Below are 24,996 nucleotides of genomic sequence, written 5' to 3' on the forward strand. Positions count from 1 at the left end.
GGATTTAAGACAGCCGACGCCCTATTCAGTTGCTGGTGATTCCTTCTGGCTTGTCAGCTCTTGGTTTTCAGCTCTGCTCCAGTCATCTAAAGCTAAGTTTTTCTGCTAATGTTCACACTTGATTTTGTTGGTCTATTCAGTTTTTTGTGTGGTCTGCCAGCCCCGGCTGGGGGCTGTGCTGAATTTCCACTCTTGTTTATCAGTATTTTGCCAATTGGCTTTTTGTCCCTTACTAGTTCTGTCTCTATTTGCTCTGTTTCAGAATATTTCAGAGTGCTGATATAGTGGGAGAAGTCTAGTGACTTCAGGGTTAATTTTGCTATCAGAAGTGTTGGACATTATTTTGTAGGGTTTTTTGCAGGTTGCAGACAGTGTCTTCCCTTTCCTTTCCTGTCTAGTTAGTTTGGGCACCATCATTTGCTCAGCCTATTTTCCTGCCTGTGTTTGTGCCTTCATCTTGTTTCACCGTCAATACATGTGTGGGGACTATCTATTCCTTTGGGGTCTGCTCTGGGGCAGTTAGTTTTCCCTTTTCTTGCTTTAGGCTTATGTAGTGCTCCGGCCGTGACGAGGCGTCTAGGTTCATCGTAGGCACGCTCCACGGCTACTGCTAGTTGTGTAGTAAGATCAGGGATCTGCAATCTGCATAGTTACCAACCACTCTGGTTTTCTGTGGCTTAGCTTGTTTTGCCTTTTTCTCCTCGGTGACCCATTCATAACATATATATATACATAGTAATGCCGCACCCATCTTGGTTGTGGGTGGCATTACTATGATTGGCTGGCCGCCCAGCTTCCTATGAGTCATCAATCATAGCCTGACACTAAGCCCTGCCTGCCGCCATCATTTTCTGCACATTGCATGCAGAACACAGCTAGTGTAGGGAGAGTGTGAGCAGCTGCTAGGGAGAGTTGTGTTTTGTGGTTCAAATCAGCCAGAAATCCTCTTTGAAACCCAAAAGCTCTTTTCAGAGCTGAAAGTATAAGGTCAGGGACCTAGTAGTGACCGGTTTCCCAGCTTTTTTTTAGGTCACATTTACCCCTGCAGGGCAGGTTTTTTGCGCTGCTGCCGTGCTGCGTTCAAAGTGAATAGCATGCACAGTACTGCACAACTGACATGCAGCCTGTCTTGTGTGGTGTCTGGGCTGCGTATTCTTGCCTTAAACCTCAGGGCAGGTTTTTGTGCTGCTACCGTGCTGCGTTCACATAATAACAGCAAATAGTACGCATGCATGGTACTGCACAACTAACACGCAGGCAGCACCACTGTCTTGTGTGGTATCTGGACTGCATATTCTTGCCTTAAACCTCAGGGTGGTTTTTTGTGCTGCTACCATGCTGCGTTCACATGATAACAGCAAATAGTACGCACGCACGGTACTGCACAACTAACACGCAGGCAGCACCACTGTCTTGTGTGGTGTCTGGGCTGCGTATCCTTGCCTTAAACCTCAGGGCAATGTTTTAGTGGCAGCATCGCTGTCTTGTGTGGTTACTGGGGTGCGTAATCTCACCTTAAACCTCAGGGCAATTTTTTTCTGCTTCTGCGGTGCTGTTTGTAAAACACAAAGCAGTACTAGGCTGTAGTGCTACCTTTCACAAAGCACTAACTGCTCCTTGTTCCCCAATATCTGCATCTGAATATCTACAACTATGGTAGAAAAATCCAAAATTCCTAAAAAGGCTGTTGTGAAGGGAAAGGGATGTGGACGTGGGGTCGTTGGTGCCCAACAAGGCACAGAGTCTGGGAGATTTAAGAACGTTGATGCATCTAGTTTCCTGGTGAAATTTCCCGGTCTGGAACATAAACGGGCCTGGAAGCCAGAAGAACAAGAGCAGATACTGTCTTGGATGGCTGACAAGGCCTACACGAAATGTTCTAGCAGCACCCAATTGTCCGTGACAAAACAGTCTACTGTCCATACAGATAACGCTGGGTCATCCTATTCTCAACCTGTTCCTAGTTCATCACCCAGTCAGGAGTCACAGGAAACATTTGACCCCAACCTTGGTCACTCCGAGGATCTGTTTGGTCCATTTTCTTTCATTGCTTCTGGCCTCTCACCGTGCGACATTGAAGAGGAACGTGAGGGGGTATCGTCTGTTGAAGATGGCCAAATATTTGAAACCCCACATCCAGAAGAAAGCCACTTTCATCCACGTGATATGCCGGGTGAAGATATGGAGGCTGATGGTGATGACACACAGTTGCCATCTGTCCAGTCGCCAATATCAATACGGAAGAAGGATGTCATGGACGTCGATGATGAGACCACCGATCCGACCTGGGCCGTTGGCACGCATAGCCAGCACAGCAGCACAGAGGATGAAGGTGGATACGTAGCACCAACAAAGGCACCAAGGGCTACTGGTTTGAGCAGAACGCGAAGTGTGTCAACTGTTGCCAAGAGCAATCCCTCTCTGCCCCAAGTCAAGGCAAGGGTGCGTTCAGCCACTGTCTGGAAATTTTTTTCTGATAGTCCTTCTGAACCAAATGTTGTCATCTGTAGCATTTGCCATAGGAAGCTGAGCAGAGGCCAGGGCAAAAGCAACCAAAGCACCACCAGTATGCGGAAACACATGGCAGCCAAGCACCCTAGTCGGTGGGCTGGACAACAGGGTACTAAATGAGTGTCTGCGACTGCGGGTCAAACCACTGTCATGTCACCTGTGATACGGCCTCACCAATCTGCTGGGCAGGAAGCAGATGATCATCATACCTCTTGCTCACAAGCTGCGGTTGCACAGACACAGGCCACAACAAGCTCATCCTCTTGTTTGTCCCAGGAAAGCGTCCAATTGTCCGTGCCCCAGATGTATGAAAGGAGGCGTAAATACCAAGCCACGCACCCGCAAGCACAAATACTGAACGTGCACTTTGCCAAGTTGCTAGCCATGGAGATGTTGCCATTTAGGGTTGTGGGGACACAGTCTTTCCGTGATCTTTTGGCTGTGGCTGCCCCATGATACTCAGTTCCCAGCCGGCACTATTTTTTCCGCTGTGCCGTCCCCACGTTACACCAACACGTCTTAAACAATGTAAAGCGTGCTTTCTCTAATGCCGTAACCGGGAAGGTCCATCTTACAACAGACACGTGGACAAGTACTTGTGGCCAGGGACGATACATCTCTGTCACGGCACACTGGCTGAACCTGGTGGAGGGTGGGACAAAGTCTCAAACTGAACCATCAACACATATCCTACCCACGCCATGAATAGCGGGCCCAACCTCAATCAGGGTTTCCGCCTCATCATATATGTCCAGTCTCTCCTCTTCCTCCTCCTCTGCCTCATCATCCTATGCTTAATTACCCTCCACATCACTCCCAAGTTGGGAGCTGTGCAGCAGCGCATCGGCAAAGCGGCAAAACGCTCTGCTGAAGCTGATTTGCTTAGATGACACACCACACACTGCAGCAGAGCTTAGGCAAGGAATAAAACAAAAGCCCAATCAGTGGCTCTCCCCACTGCAACTCCAACCTGGTCTGGTTGTCTGCGACAATGGGCGTAACCTGGTGGCGGTTTTATAGCTCGGGAAGCTGGTATACGTGCCATGCATGGCTCACATGCTGAACCTGGTGGTGCAGAAATTTATAAAAACAAAGCCTGATTTGCCGTACCTACTTGAGAAGGTGCGCCGTATTTGCCCCATTTCCACCACTTCTCAACCGCTGTTGCCAGACTTGCAGCGCTTCAAAAGCAATTTCATTTGCCAAACCACAGACTGATTTGCGACCTGCCAACATGGTGGAACTCAACATATCATATGTTGGCAAGGTTAAGTGAGCAGCAGAGGGCACTTTCTGAATACCAGCTTAAACATGACCGTCACACGGAAACTCAGCCAAGACACATAACAACTGTCGAATGGATGTGGATTGCTGATATTTGTGAGGTGCTTGATAACTTTGAGTACTGCACCAAGCTTGTGAGCGGTGATCAAAGTATTATCAGCGTAACCATCCCTATGCGATGTCTGCTGAAAAAATCGATGCAGAATCAAAAAATGGAATCTTTGCGTGCCCAGCAGCTGGGTATGGAGCAAAATTTCACAATGGGTGATCCTACCCAGCCCAGCCAATATCATCAGGTAGCATTGGAGGATGAAGAGAATGATGAAAATGAGGAGGGAGAGGACTTCTTTTTCAGTGGTACCGAGGGAAAACATCATGCTACAGAGGGGAATCCAAACCCCAGCTTCATGTCTGTCCAGCATGGGTGGGCTGAAGAGGAGGAAGTGGAGGAGGAGAGTCAGTGTTAGGAGAAGATGGGTATTGTTCCTCCTTCAGGGGTCACAGAACATTTGCCTCTTTGCAGCTTGGCACACATGGCACACTTCATATCTGACTGTCTGTGCCAAGACCTTCGCATAACCCACATTTTCAATAGCAACCTATACTGGTTATCCACCTTTCTAGAACCATGGTACAAGGAAAAGTTTCCTTGGCTACTGTTGCAGTCACCAAGGGGTTTCACAATGGAATCCTTCAAGAAGGCCGTTGTCGATCATTTGATGGCAACAGCACCCTCAGACACCACTGCTAGCAGAGATACCAGCTCTGTGCAACAGCATGCATGAATGGGGAGAGATATGCCAAGCAGGTCCAAAAGAAGTGGTGGTAAAATGTCCACAAACTGGGCCATCTTCAATAAACCGGCTCATCACCAAGGACTAGCTGGAACAGTAGCAAAATCAAGGAGGGAGAAGTTGAACAAGATGGTCAACGACTATCTAAGTGACCATACCTGCGTCCTGCCTGACACTTCTGTACCGTTTAATTACTGGGTATCCAAGCTGCATAGTTGGCCAAACCTCTCCTTCTATGCCTTGGAGGTGCTGGCCTGCCCTGCTGCTAGTGTGATGTCAGAGCGTGTTTTCAGTGCCGCTGGGGCAATCATCACAGATACACGCATACGGTTGACAACAGAGAATGCAGACAGGCTGACTCTGATAAAATTTAACAAGGACTGGATTTCGCAACAGTATTTAATCCCTCCAGATGACAGTATCCCAACCTAAAGTCACCCAACAAGTTTTTTTTTAAATTGGTGATCACATCCATCCCATTCCCATGCCATACAAGCCCCTTTTCTTCTTCTCACACATGTTTTCAATACCTGCTTCTGACACCTGTACCTCGTGGTCAATAAGCTAAAAACAGTGTTACGTTAATTAATATTTCCCATCGAAGGCACTTGTGATGAGAGTGAGACTCTTCTTCCTTCATCAACCATACTATCATGCCCCTTGGGCTAATTTTTGGAGACACTATTGCTATGCTTGGACACTGGGCACGGCCACCTCTATGTTAGTAGTCCAACTCCTAGCTTCATCATAATTGTTCGGCCCTCCAGACCTGTCTTGCTTCCTTCATGAACTATGATACTTCCCCATGGGCTAATTTTTGGAGACACTAAATCTATGCCTACACATTGGGCAGTGGCACAACAAGGACAGTAGTCCAAGCTTTATAATTGTGAATCCCTTGTGATGAAGATGATGATGATGATGATGGGTGGCTTCTTCCTGCTTTAACCATAACACAGCCCCTACCCCTAGGGCAGATTGCTCTCCTTACACCACTTACACCCTTATGTGTCAGTAGATTGCCTCCATCATCACTCACTCTTATGGTACTTCTGATATATCACTGGCACTGCGCAAGTGGCGTACAAGTCCCATTCTTCTGGCAAAAAAACAAAGAACTTAAAATAGTGTTTGCACATTCTAGTGAAGCAGTGGTGTAAAAACAATCGTGCAGTGCCTGACCAGGTGCCCCCAGGTTATATACATTTGTTTACAGCATGCATTTTTTAACATTTACACATTTTATAGTGTTTTCCTCAGCCCCAGACCGCTTTGAAGGGTCCAGCAGACAAATACTCGTATTTTCCATTGAGTATCATTGGACTCGCTATTCGTACTGAATACCCGAGTATTAGGGTATACTCGGTACGAGTATAGCGAGTCCAAATACTTCAGCACTCGCTCATCCCTAGAAATGTATTGTATATTTTAATCTATATTTTGTTTACAAGACTAAGATGTTATGCTTCTTTAAATTCTGAAATGTGTGTGATAAGATATGAAATAGACAATAAAGTTAGTTAAGTTATATTTAATAAGACAAATAAATAGCTTTTTATTTCAACAAATACATCAGTTACGGCTCTGACAAAGCATCCATGTATCCATGCACTGTCTGTTAGTTGCTTACTGTACTTACAATGTTTTTCAAAGCAAAGATATTTGATTTCACATATGAAGAACCTTGTGTCATCTGGGAGCAATAAGAGTCAAAACATAAACTCTCAAGGGAAATTCATGTACTTGTTCAACGCAGAAAATCAATACCAATATTTGAATTGTGTTCCTTGAACGTCTTCAACTCATACACTGGGTTTTTAAAGTCCTATGATTTGTGAGAAGATAAGTACTGTCCCTTCAGGTCCCGCATAAAAACGAGTTTGTCTTTCCACTGAAAAACTGTATACTTGAATACTAGATATAAGGATTTAGTAGTTTAGATAGTGATCATTCATGAGCGCATCACTTTTCAGTTGATGGTGACAAAACGTACCTTTAATCTTTACAGGCAAATGAATTATTCAGTGTGAAGATGTTAACAGATACATGTTATTAGTTTTGGAACTAGTTTCACTGTAATCTTTTTTTTTCACATGGTCATATCACAAGTAAGCAGATAATAAATTCCTATTATTAATATGATCATATACTTGCTTGGCAGTAAAAAATTTCCTAAACTACTGCTAACTGGGCTTTCTTTACCCTAGCTGCCTACTATAGATGGTCTAATTTATTAGTTCTACTCAAATTTGACAAAAATCCACATCCTGCACAATACAATTTTTTATAATTCCAACTTATTTCAGCTAAATGACAGTCAGGTGTGGCTGCTATTTTACTGAATAATAGAGGGCTTAAAAAGCTTAAAAAGAAAGAAAACATATCTTGCACAGTGTCCACTCTAAGTCGAGGCTTCCAGACATGATCAAGCAACAGAAATCACTGTGCATGCTGTGATACATAATGGCAATGAGAAAATCCTGCGTTGAGCAAACAATGGGACACGACTTCTGGCCACAGTCCCTGGTGATCACTATATATGCATATTTAACTTGGGACAGGAAGCCATGGTCTAGAGCAGTGGTCCCCAACCTTTCTGACCTAGAGAGCCACATTAAGCTCTGAGAGAGGGTCGCGAGCCGCATTCAGCTCCTTACCCCCTCATAGTAGTGGCAACCAGAGCCCCCACTATGGGCGTAATGATAACCAAAGCTTTTCCACAGAAATCCCCCCAAAGCAGTGTAACAAGAGCCAGTGGTCCCCAAAATACGCCCATTCAGTTTGCTCCCATCCAGCACTCCCAACACACTGTCGCATCCAGCTTCAGGCACCACCTCTCACAGGTAGTATCATCCTGTCTCCTGTGTACCATACTTAAATTAAATTGAAACCCCTAAGACCAGAATATGCACATCCAGATCTGCTCTTCTGTGCAGGGCTGCTCACAAAATTCACCATTTTGAGATGTGCTCCTCATACCTGTTTGCTAGACCTAGAGCCAATGCACCAAATTGGCAGACAGCCGCGAGCCACAATTCATGGGACTGCGAGCCACATGTGGCTCCCGAGCAACAGGTTGGGGACCCCTGGTCTAGAGTATACACTAGGCCAGTGATGAGATTTGATGAAGGACCAGACAGTGAGAGGAGAACAGTGAGGATGAACAGAAAAGTGTGCAATGGGGTGATTATTTTTTCATTATTATTTTTAACCTTTTACCAGCCACTTACCTCCTGCTGTCCGGACCTCCATGCCTCTGTCATGCTGCATCTCCAGCCTGGTGTATATTCTAGGGTGGGGCTTCAAATCTTGAACAGGCAATATATTTTATTTTTCAACTAGCTGAAGAGCCCGGCGCAGCCCGGGCATAGTAACTAACTGTGGTTAGTTATAGCAAATTATAATTATCCTCCATCCCATAGTCCCGTGCCCATATACCCATCATACATATCCACGATCCCATAGGCCCGTGCCCATATACCCATCATACATATCCTCCATCCCATAGTCAAGTGCCCATATACCCATCACACATCCTCCATCCCATAGTCCCATACCCATATACCCATCACACATCCTCCATCTCATAGTCCCATGCCCATATACCCATCATACATATTCGTCATCCCATAGTCGAGTGCCCATATACCCATCACACATCCTTCATCTCATAGTCCCATGCCCATATACCCATCATACATATCCTCCATCCCATAGTCCCGTGCCCATATACCCATCACACATCCTACATCCCATAGTCAACCATTATGACATCATAATGAGCGGCGGGGCTTGCAACCTATGATGACATCAGCATCGCCATGGCAACCATTATGACATCATAATGAGGGGCGGGGCTTGATACACACACAGTTTTTCCCCATTATGTAGATAGGGGCAAAATTGTTTGGTGAATTGGAACGCGCAGTGTTAAAATTTCGCCTCACAACATAGCCTAGGACGCTCTTGGGGTCCAGACATGTGACTGTGCCAAATTTTGTGGCTGTAGCTGCGATGGTGCGGATGCCAATCCCGGACATACACACATACATACACACTTGAGCTTTATATATTAGATTTAGAAGTACTCTAAATAATATATCTTATCAGCTGCATTATAAAACAAATAAAATGAATGAAAAAATATAAAATATATTTGTATATGTTAAAATATACTGTATTTAAGACAGTTTAGGCTCAGCCTATTAATTAATTTTAATACTATATAAAAGTGCATTTTGGCTGCTGTGCTGATTATAAATTGACAATTTTACATACAGTAATGTAATTCTTCACCAAAATAGTAGGATAGCGCAGAATAAATTCAGAGGAAAATATTTTTGACATAGTTATACTTTAAGAAGTTACTTTTAGACTGACAATCCATATTTATATATCCTCCGGGCTTTGAATCTACTTAGATAAAAGTTCCAAAGTCATCAGGACATACTTACGCATCAGACTGACTTTTTCAACAGACCGAGCTGAGAATGCCAGAGCTCATTTTCTATGTAATTCTTGACAGCTGTCACTAGGAGAAAGCAATCTCCGGTGCTCTATCACCTGGATTTACAATTGTGTCCCCAGGTAAATAGTAATCAAGGAATCCTGTCTGTGGCACAAATGTTAAGACTAACCAGATAAATTCTTTTGTCATATCTTCTACATGAGCAATATATATATATATATATATATATATATATATATATATACGTATATTTTGGCTTGTCAAGGTAAGGAGGCTTATTATCCTAAGTCATATTGCAAGACTCGTTAAAGGGTTGATTGTGGCTTGTAGGATCGCTACTACCTACAGGTCGCATTATAGAGTTCAAGTCCTCTTTATATATATGCAACACTAAAATACCACATCCAAGATATCACTGAATGAAATATTCCATTAGCAAATCTTTATTTATTATATAGTGGAATTCGTTGAAAGCAATAAAATGTAAAAATGATCAATGTAAATCAAAATTAATATCCTATGGATATCTGCATTTGGAATGATACTCAAAATCAAAGTGTAATATGAAATTATAGGCTGATTCAACTTCATTGGAAATGACTCAAGAAAAGAAATGATGCTCAGTATTGTGTGTGGCCTCCATGTGCCTTTATGAACTCCATACAACGCCTGGGTATGCTACTAATGAGGATGCGGATGTTCTCTTGGGGGCTCTCCTCCCAGGCCTGGATTAAAACATCAGTCAACTCCTAGACATTCTGTGGTGCAACATGGTGTTGGTGGATGGAACAAGACATGATGGACCAGATGTGCTCGAATGGATTCAGGTCTGGGGAACAGGCAAGCCAGTCCATAACATCAATGCCTTTATGACACACTTCAGCCACATGAGGCCTCGCAATGCCATGCATCAGAAGAAACCCAGGGCCCACTGCACCTGCTTATGGTCTCACAATGTGTCTGTGGATCTCATCACAGTACCTAATGGCAGTCAGGGAATCTCTGGCTAGCACATGAAAGGCTGTGAAGCCCTCCAAAGAAATGCCTCCCAAGTCCCCAGACCATTACTAACCCACTGCCAAACTGGTCATGCCAATCACCCTGCACAGTGTTGGGCTGTAAGCACAACACCAACTTGTGGATGTCAAGCCATCATACCACCCTCATGGAGTCTGTTTCTGACAGTTTGAGCAGTCACATAGATGTTAGTGGCCTGCTAGAAGTCATTTTGCAGGGCTCTGGTACAGCGCCTCCTGTTCCCCCTTGCACAAAGGAGGAGGTAGTGGTCCTGTTGCTGTGTTGTTGCCCTCCTAGGGCCCCCCTCCACAACTCCTTGTGCACTGGCCTGTCTCCTAGAATCTGCTCCATGCTTTGGACACTGTGCTGTCAGACACAGCTACCATTCTTGTCACAGCTTGCATTGATGTGCCATCTTGGATGAGCTGCACTACCTGAGCAGCTTCTGTGGGTTGAAGACACTGCCTTATGCTATAGTACAGTACAGTACAGTACCTGTAGGGGTGAGAGCAATGACAAAATGCAAACATGACCAAAACAACAGCCAAAAAGGATGAGAATAGAAAAAAGGTCTGAGGTCACCCCTGCGGAATCACTCCTTTATAGGGGTTGCTCGGCTAATTGCCTATCATTTCTACCTGTTGTATGTTCTATTTGCACAACAGCATGAGAAATTGATTCACAATCTGTGTTGCTTCATAACAGGACAAGTTGATTTCCCAGAAGTGTGATTGACTTGCAGTTACAACGTGTTGTATAAGTGTTCCCCTTTATTTTTTGAGTAGTGTATATATATTCTCCTCATTCTCCTCAAAATTAGAATCATGAGAATTTGAATTAAAAATATTAGGGCAGGAAAGGAGATATCTGACAGTGGAAGGCCAACAGCCATATAGTCCAACATTATCAAACTCTGTAGGCAGCTAGGAGATGTGTAGCTAACATTACATAGCAGTGACTTTTAATTACTACAGGCAGGCAAGGAGATGCCTTGCAGTGTAGCACCAACAATCGTAGCCCTGTCAGCAGCAGTAGGGTTTAGCTCTATAAAACTCTGAGAGTACCCAGGAGATGTATGGCTAGCATGACTCTTCACTGGCAGCTGCAGAAGCTGCATGGTAGAGAATCAGAACTGGGCTGGCAAGGACATTTCTGGCAGTGCAGAGCCAGCAACTGCAGCCCTGGCAGCAGTAGTACAGTCTAGCACTGTAAAACAAAGTGAGCATGCAGTATATGTAGACTGGCATGGCTTTGCAGTTGCAGTGACAGAAACTCAATGGTAGAGACAGAGGTGTAGCTAGGGGTTCAGGACAAGGGGGCACAAATATTTGAGTGGACTCCTCATACAGTGGAAGATATTAGTCCTGCAGAACATACAAGTGACTACAGTACAGTTAGATACAGTGACTTACAGATGACATTCTTTCTGATGGAGTTGCTCATTTTTCATTTATTTTCCATTTTGCACAGACCGACATGGCAACTTCTTCCAGCCATGACTCTTCTGCAGAGATTACAACAAAGACACATTTGACATCTTACATTTCCAGCATGTCCTCATCTATTCCCAATCGGCACAAGCTCCTCATCCTGTTGTCAATCCAGTACTGAGCTGTTGCTGCTGTATGTGTCCCTATTACTGCACTTGCTGTTTGGCACAATAACAGCGCTCCTCTTAGTGTCCCACATTATAAATTAATGCCCATCACTGAGCCCATTACATAATAACAATGCTTCTTTTGCGCTCTTTACAGAAGATGGTAAAATTCCCCCCTAGAAAATATTAATGCCCTGTGCAAGTGCCCTAGAAAACAGAGTCCACATTTTTGATGGTCACAGTAATCTGAAACACAGAGTAAAAGAGCCCTGGCTCACATCGCAAACTCAACTTCTCCAGCGATGCTCCAGGAGTGCTGAACGCCTATGGAGAAAAACCCGCACACCAGAAGACTTCATCCACTTCAAATTTATGTTAAGAACCTATAACGCTGCCCTTCACCTTGCCAAACAGACCTACTTCACCACCCTGATCTCCTCACTAGCCAACAACCCCAAGAAACTTTTTGACACTTTTCACTCCCTCCTCAGGCCAAAAGCACAAGCCCCTATCACAGACATTTGTGCTGATGACCTGGCCTCCCACTTTACAGAAAAAATAGATAATATCCGTCAAGAAATCTGCTCCCAACCACCAAGTGCTGTGACTCCCATCCCTTCCTACATCTCCCCTGGCTCACTCTCCACATTTGATCCCATAACAGAAGAAGAAGTCTCCAGACTCCTCTCTTCTTCTCGTCCGACTACATGCACTACCGACCCCATTCCCTCACATCTCCTCCAGTCTCTCTCTCCAGTCGTCACAACCCACCTAACTACAATCTTTAATCTCTCCCTCTCCTCGGGCATTTTCCCATCCTCCTTCAAACACGCCATCGTTACTCCACTACTAAAGAAACCTGCTCTCGACCCATCCTGCACAAACAACTACAGACCAGTCTCCAATCTCCCCTTCATCTCTAAACTTTTGGAACGCCTAGTTTACTCCCGCCTTACCCGTTACCTCTCCATTCACTCCCTTCTAGACCCTTCACAGTCCGGCTTCTGCCCCCTACATTCGACTGAAACTGCACTCATCAAAGTGACCAATGACCTTCTGACAGCAAAACGTAACGGTGACCACTCTCTGCTCATTCTTCTTGACCTATCTGCAGCTTTCGATACTGTTGACCACCATCTCCTACTCTCTAGGCTCCAGTCACTAGGCATTAAGGACACTGCACTCTCCTGGTTCTCTTCCTATCTCTCTGACCGCTCCTTCAGTGTTTTGTTCTCTGGCTCCACGTCATCTCCTCTTCCTCTTGCTGTCGGGGTACCTCAGGGCTCAGTCCTTGGCCCCCTTCTTTTCTCTCTCTACACGGCCCCAATTGAACAGACCATCAGCAGATTTGGCTTTCAGTACCATCTTTATGCTGATGACACACAACTATACACGTCTTCCCCCGACCTTACCCCCGCTGTACTACAGAACGCCAGTGACTGTCTGTCCGCAGGCTCCAATATCATGTCCGCTCTCTATCTGAAACTCAACCTCTCCAAAACTGAACTTCTTCTGCTCCCGCCGTCTACTAACCTCACTAAATCTGACATTTCCTTCTCCGTGGGTGGTACCACAATAACACCCCGGCAGCAGGTGCGCTGTCTGGGTGTTATGTTTGACACCAATCTCTCCTTTACATCCCATATACAATCCCTTGCCCGCTCTTGCCGCTTACACCTAAAGAACATCTCTAGAATCAGCCCTTTTCTCACTATGGAAACAACAAAAACCCTCACTGTTGCATTGATCCACTCTCGCCTGGATTACTGCAACGCTCTATTAATTGGCCTCCCCGTCACTCGACTATCCCCTCTCCAGTCCATACTCAATGCAGCAGCCAGGATCGTCCATCTGGGTAATCGGTACTCGGACGCGTCCGCTCTTCGCCAGTCCTTACATTGGCTGCCCATTCATTATAGGATCCAATTCAAAGTACTTGTTCTCACCCACAAAGCTCTCCACAGTGCGGCACCCCCTTACATCTCTTCTCTCATTTCTGTCTATCGGCCTAGCCGATCGCTGCGCTCTGCAAACGACTTTCGACTAACCTCTGCACTAATCCGTACCTCCCACTCCCGACTCCAAGACTTCTCCCGTGCTGCTCCTATCCTCTGGAATGCTCTACCCCAAGAAATCAGGACTATCCACAATTTGCATAGTTTTAGGCGCTCCCTCAAAACACACCTGTTCAGAGCGGCCTATCACATTCACTAATCAAAGTCATTCTCTGTGTAAGTGTGCGTGCGTAGCCCATTCACTATCTCCATCCATCCTTCACTCCTGCAAGATGGCTGGACCTTCATTGTAAATACACCATTGTAAATACACACCTGTACTCTGTATCTCCCTCACCTCATTGTAGATTGTACGCTCTCACGAGCAGGGTCGTCTTATTTCGTCTTATTTTGTTTAATTATTGTATTGTTAGCGTTGTTACTTATGACTTGTGTTTTGAAACTGTTAAACTGTAAAGCGCTGCGGAATATGTTGGCGCTATATAAATAAAGATTATTATTATTATTATTATCTGAGTGCCCCCTAAAATTAATGCTTCTTAAGGAGGTCTTGTAGTCTAAACGCCCAATTTCTATGCTATTTTTGCAATTTATTTGTTGAAAAAGTATAAGGATTTTTGAGATGTTTGAAGTATGCTTCCATATTTTTATATTTTGAAAAGAGTATTCATAAGTACTTTAAAAAATCAGTGAAATGGGCAAGGAAAGCAAAATACAGGTGAATGGCGGCCATGATCCCGGCTGTTGTACTTGTCTGAGACAAAAAAACAAAGATATTATTAATAATGATGGGCGAACCCGGACAGTAAAGTTCGGGGTCCATGCTGAACACCTACTGCTCGGGCACGGACCTTAAACCTAGATTTCTCCAGGAAGTCTGTGTCACTGTTCGGGTTTGGCACCCTGAATATCTGGTGTTTCCCACACTGTCATCTGCATGACAGCATGAGAAACACTGGTGGCACTGATCAGAAGTAAGATTACTACCGACGGTCAGAGCGCTAGATGAGAAAGCAGCTGTGAAAAAAGGTATAAAGTTTACCAGGGATCACAGAGGTGTTGGCTGATGTGAATACTACTCCAATCAGCCTATACCTGCTGTCACTGACAACAGTAAAACCAGACACTGCTGAATGGATTATTATCAGCTGGTGCTATAAATTAATAAATAATAAAAAAATGATGTGGGGTCTGTTTTATTTTTGATAAGCAGAATGGCAAAACAGACAGCTGTGGACTGCAACCCTCAGCTGTTAGACTTATCATGGCTGATTAACAAGAATACAAGGGTTTCCACTCTGTTTTTTAACTTATTTAAATAAATTATAATTTAAGACGATGGTATGGGGTCCCCCCATTTTTGACAATCAGCTAAGCAAAAGGAGACAGCTGGGGGCAGATATTCTCAGGCTGTTAAGGGGTCATAGATATTGCCCACAGCTTAAAAATAGCATCCCACAGCCCCCCCAGAAATGGCACAACTATTAGATGTGCCAATTCTGGTACTTTGCCTGACTCTTCCCACTTTCTGTGTGGCTGTGGTAAGTGGGGTAATATTTGTGGGGTTAATGTCACCTTTGTATTGTCAGGTTGTCAGGTGACATCTCTAGACAGTCAACTAGAGATAAACAAATTTCTTGGAATTGAATTCAATACAATATTTTTATTTGCTCATTGCTAATTTAGCGATATGGTGGCCTGTTGCGGCGGCCATCTCGCTGAACATTAGAGGGCTGACAAACGGTTAAAAAGAAAAGAACACAGATCTGATCACTCAGTTCTCTGGCTGTCCCCAATGCTCCTTGTTTACTGTCAAATACTCCACACCTCCATCATATCAAATTTCTGGCCCAGTATTCACTTTAGTCTGAGGCATCTTGCCATGAGCAGGCCTCAGAGTTCACTATGCATGCTCTGGGGCCTACTCATGGCCAGAAGTCCCTGCTTAGAGTGAACAATGTTGCACAACTTAACTTCATAAACTGTATAATGAGCACTACATTGGCTCCTATACAGTCATGGCCAAAGTTTTGAGAATGACACAAATATTAATTTTTACAAACTCTACTGCTTCATTTTTTCTAATGGCAATTTGCATATACTCCAGAATGTTATAAAGAGTGATCAGCTTAACAGCAATTACTTGCAAAGTCAATATTTGCCTAGAAAATTAACTTTATCCCCCAAAACACATTTCAACATCATTGCAGCCCTGCCTTAAAAGGACCAGCTAACATCGTTTCAGTGATTGCTCCATTGACACAGGTGTGGGTGTTGATGAGGACAGGGCTGGAGATCAATCTTTCATGATTAAGTAAGAATGACACCACTGGACACTTTAAAAGGAGGCTGGTGCTTGGCATCATTGTTTCTCTTCTGTGAACCATGGTTATCTCTAAAGAAACACGTGCAGTCATCATTGCACTGCACAAAAATGTCCTAACAGGGAAAAGTATCGCAGCTAGAAAGATTGCACCTCTGTCAACAATCTATCGCATCATCAAGAACTTCAAGGAGAGGTTCCCTTGTTGCCAAAAAGGCTCCAGGGCGCCCAAGAAAGACCAGCAAACGCCAGGACCGTCTCTTAAAAGTGTTTCAGCTGCGGGATTGGGCTACCAGCAGTGCAGAGCTTGCTCAGGAATGGCAGCAGGCAGGTGTGAGTGCATCTGCACGCACTGTGAGGGGTGGCTTCTCAGCCAAGGGAATGGGCTCTCTCTCAGTCTTGCCTAAAATCACAGCCATGAATAAAGAATGGTACCAGAATGTCCTCCAAGAGCAACTTCTCCCAACCGTCCAAGAGCAGTTTGGCGATCAACAATGCCTTTTTCAACATGATGGAGCACCTTGCCATAAAGCAAAGGTGATAACTAAATGGCTCAGGGAACAAAACATAGAGATTTTGGGACCATGGCCTGGAAACTCCCCAGATCTTAATCCCATTGAGAACTTGTGGTCAATCATCAAGAGACGGGTGGACAAACAAAAACCTTCAAATTCAGACAAAATAAAAGCATTGATTTTGCAAGAATGGACTGCTATCAGTCAGGATTTGATCCAGAAGTTGATTGAGAGCATGCCAGGGAGAATTGCTGAGGCCCTGAAGAAGGAGGGTCAACACTGCAAATATTGACTTGCTGCATTAACTCATTCTAACTGTCAATATAACCTTTTGTTACTCATAATATGATTGCAATTATATTTCTGTATGTGATAAAAACATCTGACAAACACACATAAAAACCAGAGAGCAGCAGATCATGTGAAAATATAATATTTGTGTCATTCTCAGAACTTTTGGCCATGACTGTACTGTATAATGGATCACATATTAGCTCCTATACTGTATAATGGCTCTCACAATAGCCTCCAAACTGTATAATGCTCCTCATATTGGCCCCCAAATTGTATAATTGCTCTGGCATTAGCCCCCAAACTGTTTGATGGCCCTCATATCAGCTTCCATGCTGTATAATGGGCCTCACATTAGCCCCCAAACTGTATAACGGCCCTTGCATAAGCCTCCAAACTGTATTATGGGCCCCACAGTTTGCTCCAAACTGTATAATGGCTGCTGCTATAGATCCTATACTGTATAATGGGCCCCACTTTAGCTCCTATACTGGAGGAGAAAGAAACAGATTTTTTTAATAAGATTTATTACAAAGTTGCTTGTTTTAAATTCTTCCCCCTTAACAAAAACTGCCCTGCCATAAAAATCTAAGCTCTTATGTAGGTACACTTGTTAAAGCAACAGCCAGCAATATTGTTGTCATGCCTGGAATTTTTAAATGCAACTAGCAAAACAATTGCTAAACATTACTAATCAATTTTGCAGACTCAGCGTGCATCATAATTTGTGACTGTTACACAATATGTTTGTGGTGTAAAGCCGATAATAAATTTACCCCATATTCATTGCATCTGGTCATAGCTTCCATGGTCTATACCAAAGTAAAGCTAACATACAGTAGCTGTTTTTTCTTCTTAATTTCATTCAGCAACGGTTTTTGACTGTAACAAAAAAACAATTATGAATACTTTTGGAAATTTTATTTGACATTACAAAGATGTCCGTATTTCAATTTAAAGCTTTCAAATATATGTATAGACATGTGAGAAATGCATTTATGAGAAGCAAATGAATATCTATAAAGCCCCCGTCACACACAGCAATCTCGCTAGCGAGACAGGTGCTGAGTCACAAGTTTTGTGACGCAACAGCGATCTCACCAGCGAGATCACTTTGTATGACACTTATCAGCGGCCGGCCCCCCTGCCGGGTTATGGCTGATCGTGCTCGAATGGCCTGGACATTTTTTGATCGCTGGTCTCCCACTGGCCAGCATGCATCGCTGCGTGTGGCAGGCGGGATACCAGCGATCAGCGAGCAGGAGCTGGTAACTAAGGTACACATTGGGTTTCTAAGCGCCGCGTGGCGCTTAGAAACCCAATGTGTACGTTACATACCTGTGCGCTGGTGCAGGGAGCTGGTAACCAAGGTAAACATCGGGTTTCTAAGTGCTGTACGGCGCTTAGAAACCCAATGTTTACCTTGGTTACCAGCTCCCTGCACCAGCGCGCTGGTATCTTAACATACACTGCGGGAAATTAAACGTTGTGCGTCACTTGTTATCCACGTGTCGCTGTCCTGATCGCTGCTGAGATCTGCCTGTTTGGCAGATCACCAGCGATCATGTGGCGACACACCAGCGATCCTGACAAGTTCATATCGTTGTCGGGATCGCTGGTGAGTCGCTATGTGTGACGGCGCCCTAAGGGTGTGTGCACACGCTGCGGATTCTGCTGCGGATCCGCAGCGGTTTTGGCCCTGCGGATCCGCAGCAGTTTCTGCTGCGGTGTACAGTACCATTATTTTCAATAGAAATCAAAAATCGCAGTGCACACGGTGCGGATTTTTCCGCACAGATTTACTGCGGTTTCAAAACCACAGCATGTCACTTGTTTGTGCGGAATCCGTAGTGGTTTTAAACCTGCTCCATTGTAGAGGTGACAAACCGCAGGGGAAAACTGCAGGCTAATCTGCAGATAAACTGCAGGTCTTTTGACCTGCAGATTTTGCAAAATCCGCGAGGAAAAATCCACAGCAGAATCCGCAGCATGTGCACACACCTTAAGGCTCTTCTCACACGTCCATGTTTGCAGTAAGTGTGGTATCTGATTTTTTTCAAAGATACCACACATACCCCCTTACAACCTATGCTGCAGTGAACATGTCCATATATTCAGAAGGGCCGTGTGTCCATGTTAACCACATGAAGACATCCATTTTTTACTGGCCATATGGATGACAATGGCCAATACAAGTCTATGGGTCTGTTTAAAACATGCACAGCACACATTCCTGTGTCATGTATGTGCTGTATGTGTTTAACATTGCAAAGTATAGGAAAAGCCTTGTAATTTCTTTTGCTATACTGGAAAAACACTGATGACACACTGATGGTACACTGATGACACACTGATGGTACACTGATGACACACTGATCCAAAATACTGATGACACACTGATGGTACACTGATGACACACTGATGATACACTGATCACACATAGATGGTACACAGATGACATGCTGATGGTACACTGATGACACACTGATGGTATACCGATGAAACACTGATGGTACATTGATGACACACTGATCCAAAACACTGATGACACACTGAGGGTACACTGATCACACACTGATGGTACACAGATGACATAGTGATCCAAACTACTTATGACACACTGATCCAAAACATTGATGACTAGAGTTGAGTGAAACGTGTCGGTCAAATTCATAAGTCGCTGACTTTCGCTAAAGTCGGGTTTCATAAAACGAAACTCGACCAAAGTGTAAGGTCGGCCAGTCGCGTTTCAAATGATGCTTCCAGTGCCCTTTTTCAGCCAATGATGGAGGACGCACACTATGGGCAACGCGATGACATGGGCCGCGGTCACCACCATCTTTGAGAAGGGCATGCAAGTGATTGGCTTGCTTTGTGTGGCGTCACAGGGGCTATAAAAGGGCGTGCACGCCGACCGCCATCTTACTTCTGCCGATATTAGCATTAGGGAGAGGTTGCTGCTGATGATTCTGAATAGGGGAGAGCGTTAGGCAGGGAAGAAGAAAAAAACTGCTTCTGCTGGTAGCGATTTTCACTGTATAACACAACAGTTTGTGTGCAGTGACAGGGGAGGCTATATTTTTGTGCATCAGCTCTGTTGGGTATTAGGCTGCTTTATAAGGCTCCCTGATAGCTGCATTGCTGTTTGCACACTGCTGTGCAAACTGCTTTTTTAAAAGCAAAAATACTTTTCTTCCTCTTTTCTGCACAGTTACCAAGCGTTCTTTTTCCACACATTTGAGTTCAGCAGTCCTGCTTATTAGGCTGCCTGCTGCCATACTTGAACTGAGTGCATCATTGTCAGCCTCCTAAAATCTCTAAGGAGATTCAAATTCTCTCCAATACTATATACACCTTGTACCTTGTCATACAGCAGCTAATTTCAGCCTGTTAAATTGAGATGTACTCTATAGTGGGCCTGAGATAATGGTTCAGCCTCCTAAAATCTCTAGGGAGATTCAAATTCTCCCCAATACTATATACACCTTGTACCTTCTCATACACCAGCCTATTTCAGCCTGTTAAATTGAGGTGTAATCTATAGTGGGCCTGAGATAATAGTTCAGCCTCCTAAAATCTCTAGGGAGATTCAAATTCTTCCAAATACTATATACACCTTGTACCTTCTCATACACCAGCCTATTTCAGCCTGTTCAATTGAGGTGTATTCTATAGTGGGCCTGAGATAATAGTTCAGCCTCCTAAAATCTCTAGGGAGATTCAAATTCTCCCCAAAACTATATACACCTACCTTCTACCTTGTCATACACCAGCCTATTTCAGCCTGTTAAATTGAGGTGTAATCTATAGTGGGCCTGAGATAATAGTTCAGCCTCCTAAAATCTCTAGAGAGATTCAAATTCTCCCAAATACTATATACACCTTGTAGCTTGTTTTACAGTACCATATAGCTGGTGGTGTTTTGGGTACATTTTCCCAAAAACGAGGAAGTATAGTGAAAGAGGCCATGGAGGTGGGCAGGGGTTGCCAGCTGGTACTGATGGTGGTGGTGGTAGTGGCAAAAGCGCAATAGCACCTAAGGCAGGAGGTGTTGAGCCTGCATCATCGTCTGGCTGCACAAGGCTTCGAAGGCTCCCTTTTCTGGGAGAAGGTAAACCGCTTTTAAAGCCGGAGCTTCAGGAACAAGATTTGGCTTACATTGCTGACACAGCCTCCAGCTCTATCGCCTCCTCTTCTGAAGTTTCAAAAAATAAAAGCACTGAGTCGTCAGTGGAGGCTCTTGGTCAGGAACAACACCTTTCCTTGTGTCCTTCACCCCTAAAAAAAGTGAAGGATGCGGCAGGCCACACTTCAGATTACTCCATGGAGCTCTTTTCACTTACCATGCCTGGGTTATCAAGTCAAATCGTGAATTCCCCAGTCCAAGATGAATCTGACATGGAGTGAGGGTCGCCAGCCAGGGCAGTGGGGTTAATCGGTACCGGGCCGGTGTTTCAGAGGGATGTGTCACGGTGGTAGTGACCCGGTCCGTGGCCCTGGGCGTCCATGCAAAGGGGTGAATAACGTTTATAGGTGAATGATACATGACGCCACCTGTGGTTTCTGATCAGATTAACCAGCACTGCAGTGTCGCTTCTCTGGGACAGATGGGACAGATGTTGTGGTGCAGCTAAGGCCTCATTCACACATCCGTTTTTTCTTGTCAGTTAAAACCTGCCAAAATGGCGGAAAGCGGATCCATTTGTAACTGATGCAAACGGATGCCACCGGACCGTTTTTTTGACGGATCCATTGAATGCAGAATTTTAAAGGAACCACAGTCCGGGAAGGAGAGAGAGAGAGAGAAATTTTTTCCGTCCGCCAGAAAGGATTTCAGGGTTAAAATTCCGGCTGAATTCCTTCCTCTGGACATGCACACTGTAAAATGCGGATCCTGTAGCAAAAAAAACGTTGCAAGGTCCATCCAGGCATGTCGGCGTAAAAAAAAAAAATTGGCGGATCCTCCAAAAAACGGATCCAACGGATGGCCATCATGCAACTCAATGGGGAAAAAAACGGATCCACAAAAAAAATGGCTGATCCGTTTTTTAAAAAAACTGGCGGATTTTGACTGATGGTCAAAAACGGAAGTGTGAAACAGGCCTAAGATGTAGAGGCCCTGCACAGGTAGGGCCGTAGTCACAGGGCAGATGAAAGAGTTGGTAGATGGTGTGCAGTGCAGGAAGTAGCAGAGCCGTGTGCCAGGCGCAGGAGAAAGATAACAGACAGTCATGCAGTTCCTTTACCTGTACTTGGTAAGTGCCGTCCAGGACCCAGAGTACAGACAGAGAAGGAGTTGGTCAGTCTGGAAGCAAATTAGGAATTCTCTCTCTGCAGATAGGTAGTGTGGCCTCCGTTCAAGCGCTTATCTGAGGTACTCGCAGTACTGAGTTCACTGAAGTTCTCCCTGTTGACTCTCTTTTGGAACTTTCTTGTATGGCAGGCAACCGTAGCCTTTTCCATCTGGCTTACACACGTCGCTGCTGGGGCCTCCGAGCCTTAGTTGGGAACAGAGCATTTACAGCTGCTACTTACTCCGGTTTCTGCTGCAGGACCGTCAGTGTCCCTACAAACTTTGAGACCGGAATCTGGACCATGCGCTCCAGCTAGGAGTGAGCCTTAACTCTGCTCATCCTCCAGCTCCTCTTCTCACATCCACACACTTCCCCTTCCCTTCACAGACTGCCCTAACTTCCCTCCTCCCGACCACAGAGAGCAGCTCCTCAGCAGTCAGGTTCAGAGCTCTCCATGCTGGCCTGGAGTGGGAACTGTGTTGTGTGTTGGTTTAACTGCTAGAAAGATCATTCGTTGCTCCCAAGCATGACATCACACTCCCTAGGAGGAAGGTATTGCCACTGTGGCGACCGTGCTCTTGGGGGTGCCACAAGTGCACTGATGCCCAGCCACTGCTAGATGATTCTGCTGGTACATTGACCCAGACCACTACATTCCCCTCGCACTCTACACAGCCAGAATCTAACCCTGATGAAACTCAGGTTCCCCTTCCCGCATACTATACCACCTAACACGGTGACAAAGAGGAAGGTGCAGATGAAAGTGCAGGTTCCTTGAGCAGGTGGGGGGGCATACGCATGGGTGATGGCACTGGCACAGGGCCCCTCATAGTACGCAAAAGCGTCTCTGCCGGTGGGACACCGCCGTACTATGAGGGGCCCTGTGCCAGTGCCGTCGCCAATGAATGGGCCCCCCCCGCTTGCTCAGGATCACAGCACTTTCAAAGTTGAAATACTTACCTCTCCCTGCTCCACCGCCGTGACGTCTTCCATGTTTCCTGACAGTAACATTCTGGTCAGAGAGCGCGATGACATCACATCTGTACGCCCTCTGCCTAAACAGTCCAAGTGCAGAAAGATGGAAGATGGGGACGACGAGGAGTCCAGAGTACAGGGATTCCCTAGTGAGGAGACTTATTTAATTGTTTTAAAGGTTGGGAGCAATTTTTGGGGAGCACTATACTCCGGAGAATGATATATGGGGCCCACCATACACTGCAGCATTCCAAAGGTGGACATCAGACACTGGAGCATTTACAGGGCCCATTATACACTGGAGCATTAGAAATGGGGCCCAATATATATGGAGCATTATTTGGGCCCATAAGACACTGGAGCATCATCCATGGGGTCCATCATATACTGGAGCATTGTATATGGGGCAGATTATATATGGAGCATTATTTTGACCAATCGTACACTAGTGCATCATCCGTGAGGCCCATGATATGCTGAAGCTTTCCAAATGGGGGACATCAGACACTGGAGCAGCATTTACAGGGCCCATTATACACTGGAGCATTAGAAATTGGGCCCATTATATAAGGAGCATTATTTGGGCCCATAAGACAGTGGAGCTTCATCCATGGGGACCAACATATACTGTAGCATTATGTGGAGCTCATCATATACTGTATCAAACATTATATGGGAACAATGATTCTGTATGGAGAAATATATGGGCCTCTTTACTCTGTATGGCACACTATGCGGTGGCCATAATACTGTATGGAGTAATATACTGTCCGTTTTTGGAGCTATTGGAGAATTTAAAATGGATATCAGTCATGTGATGTAAGAAGTGAAGTATTTTTCATTGTACTATACCGCTATTTCTCTGCTGTATCAGGGGATCATGAATTGTGGAATGTGTTAAAGGAGCCCAGTGACACTCTTTGGTCCTGGGCCCATGAAAATCTGGAGCCAGCCCTACCCCCCCACAACTTTAGCCAAATAACCCCCTGTTTTCAATGCCTAGCTATTATTATAAAGTAAATTAAGGTTGACAAGCTTAAGTAATAAAAATTGATGTTTTGGGCATTAAAATGGGCACTGTAGGTGTGTTTCCTGTCCTCCACTCACTGCCAACTTTCCTTCCCCATTGACTTGCATTGGGTTTCGTGTTTCAGTTGGCCTCCGACTTTTCACGATAATTGGCTGATTGCGTTCGACCCGACTTTTGCGAAAGTCTGGTTTCATGAAACCCGACTCCACCCGAAAAAAGGCAAAGTCGCTCATCTCTACTGATGACACCAGTACTGATACCGGTTTTATACAAATCTGTGAAGGGGGCCTGAAAGGAAGTTTCAAGTTAAAAAAACAGTCTAGTAGGGACATTTGCTGAAAATACGTTACAGTTAAAAAAATGTAATTTTCTGTCTATATTCTTCTTTAATATTTAGAATGGTCAAATGTAACACATTTGGGTTCAAATTTAAAGGATATTTTTTAAGTTTCTGAACAAAAATTGTTATATTAACACTAGGTTATTTTCATTTTGTGCATGATCAGCCTGAAAAATTTGTATTTTCTTATCTTTTACAGTGGTAAATTGTACAGATCCAGGTTTTGTAGAAAATGCAATTCGTCATGGACAACAAAACTATCCTGAGAGTTTCCGCTATGGAATCAGCGTGACATATCATTGTAAAAAAGGCTACTATCTTCTGGGATCATCTGTTCTCAACTGCAAGGCAAATGGCTTGTGGGACAGATCATTACCGAAGTGTATCCGTAAGTACTGCATGGATACATATCATATTAATAGAATAATTTCTGCTCTTCTGCATTTCATATTCAGAACATTATACCCCACTTTTAGAGAAGTAACCAAAACTTGGAACACTTTTAAAGTAAGAAAAAAATGACCACTAAAATAACTTGAGAC

General features: G+C 44.6%; 1 protein-coding gene across 3 annotated transcripts in view; it reads left to right on the top strand.

Annotated features, from left to right (window-relative positions):
- Positions 1-24,996, top strand: part of CSMD1 (CUB and Sushi multiple domains 1) — a 2,734,739-nt gene that overhangs the window by 2,542,699 nt on the left and 167,044 nt on the right. For all 3 annotated transcript variants that reach the window (XM_073589180.1, XM_073589181.1, XM_073589182.1), the window contains exon 55: positions 24,654-24,842. In XM_073589180.1, coding sequence (XP_073445281.1) covers positions 24,654-24,842 — 189 coding nt within the window. The remainder of the gene's footprint in view (positions 1-24,653; positions 24,843-24,996) is intronic.

This window comes from Dendrobates tinctorius, unplaced genomic scaffold (genome assembly GCF_039654945.1).
Source record: "Dendrobates tinctorius isolate UK_male_01 unplaced genomic scaffold, ASM3965494v1 ptg000107l, whole genome shotgun sequence".
Lineage (NCBI taxonomy): Eukaryota > Metazoa > Chordata > Amphibia > Anura > Dendrobatidae > Dendrobates > Dendrobates tinctorius.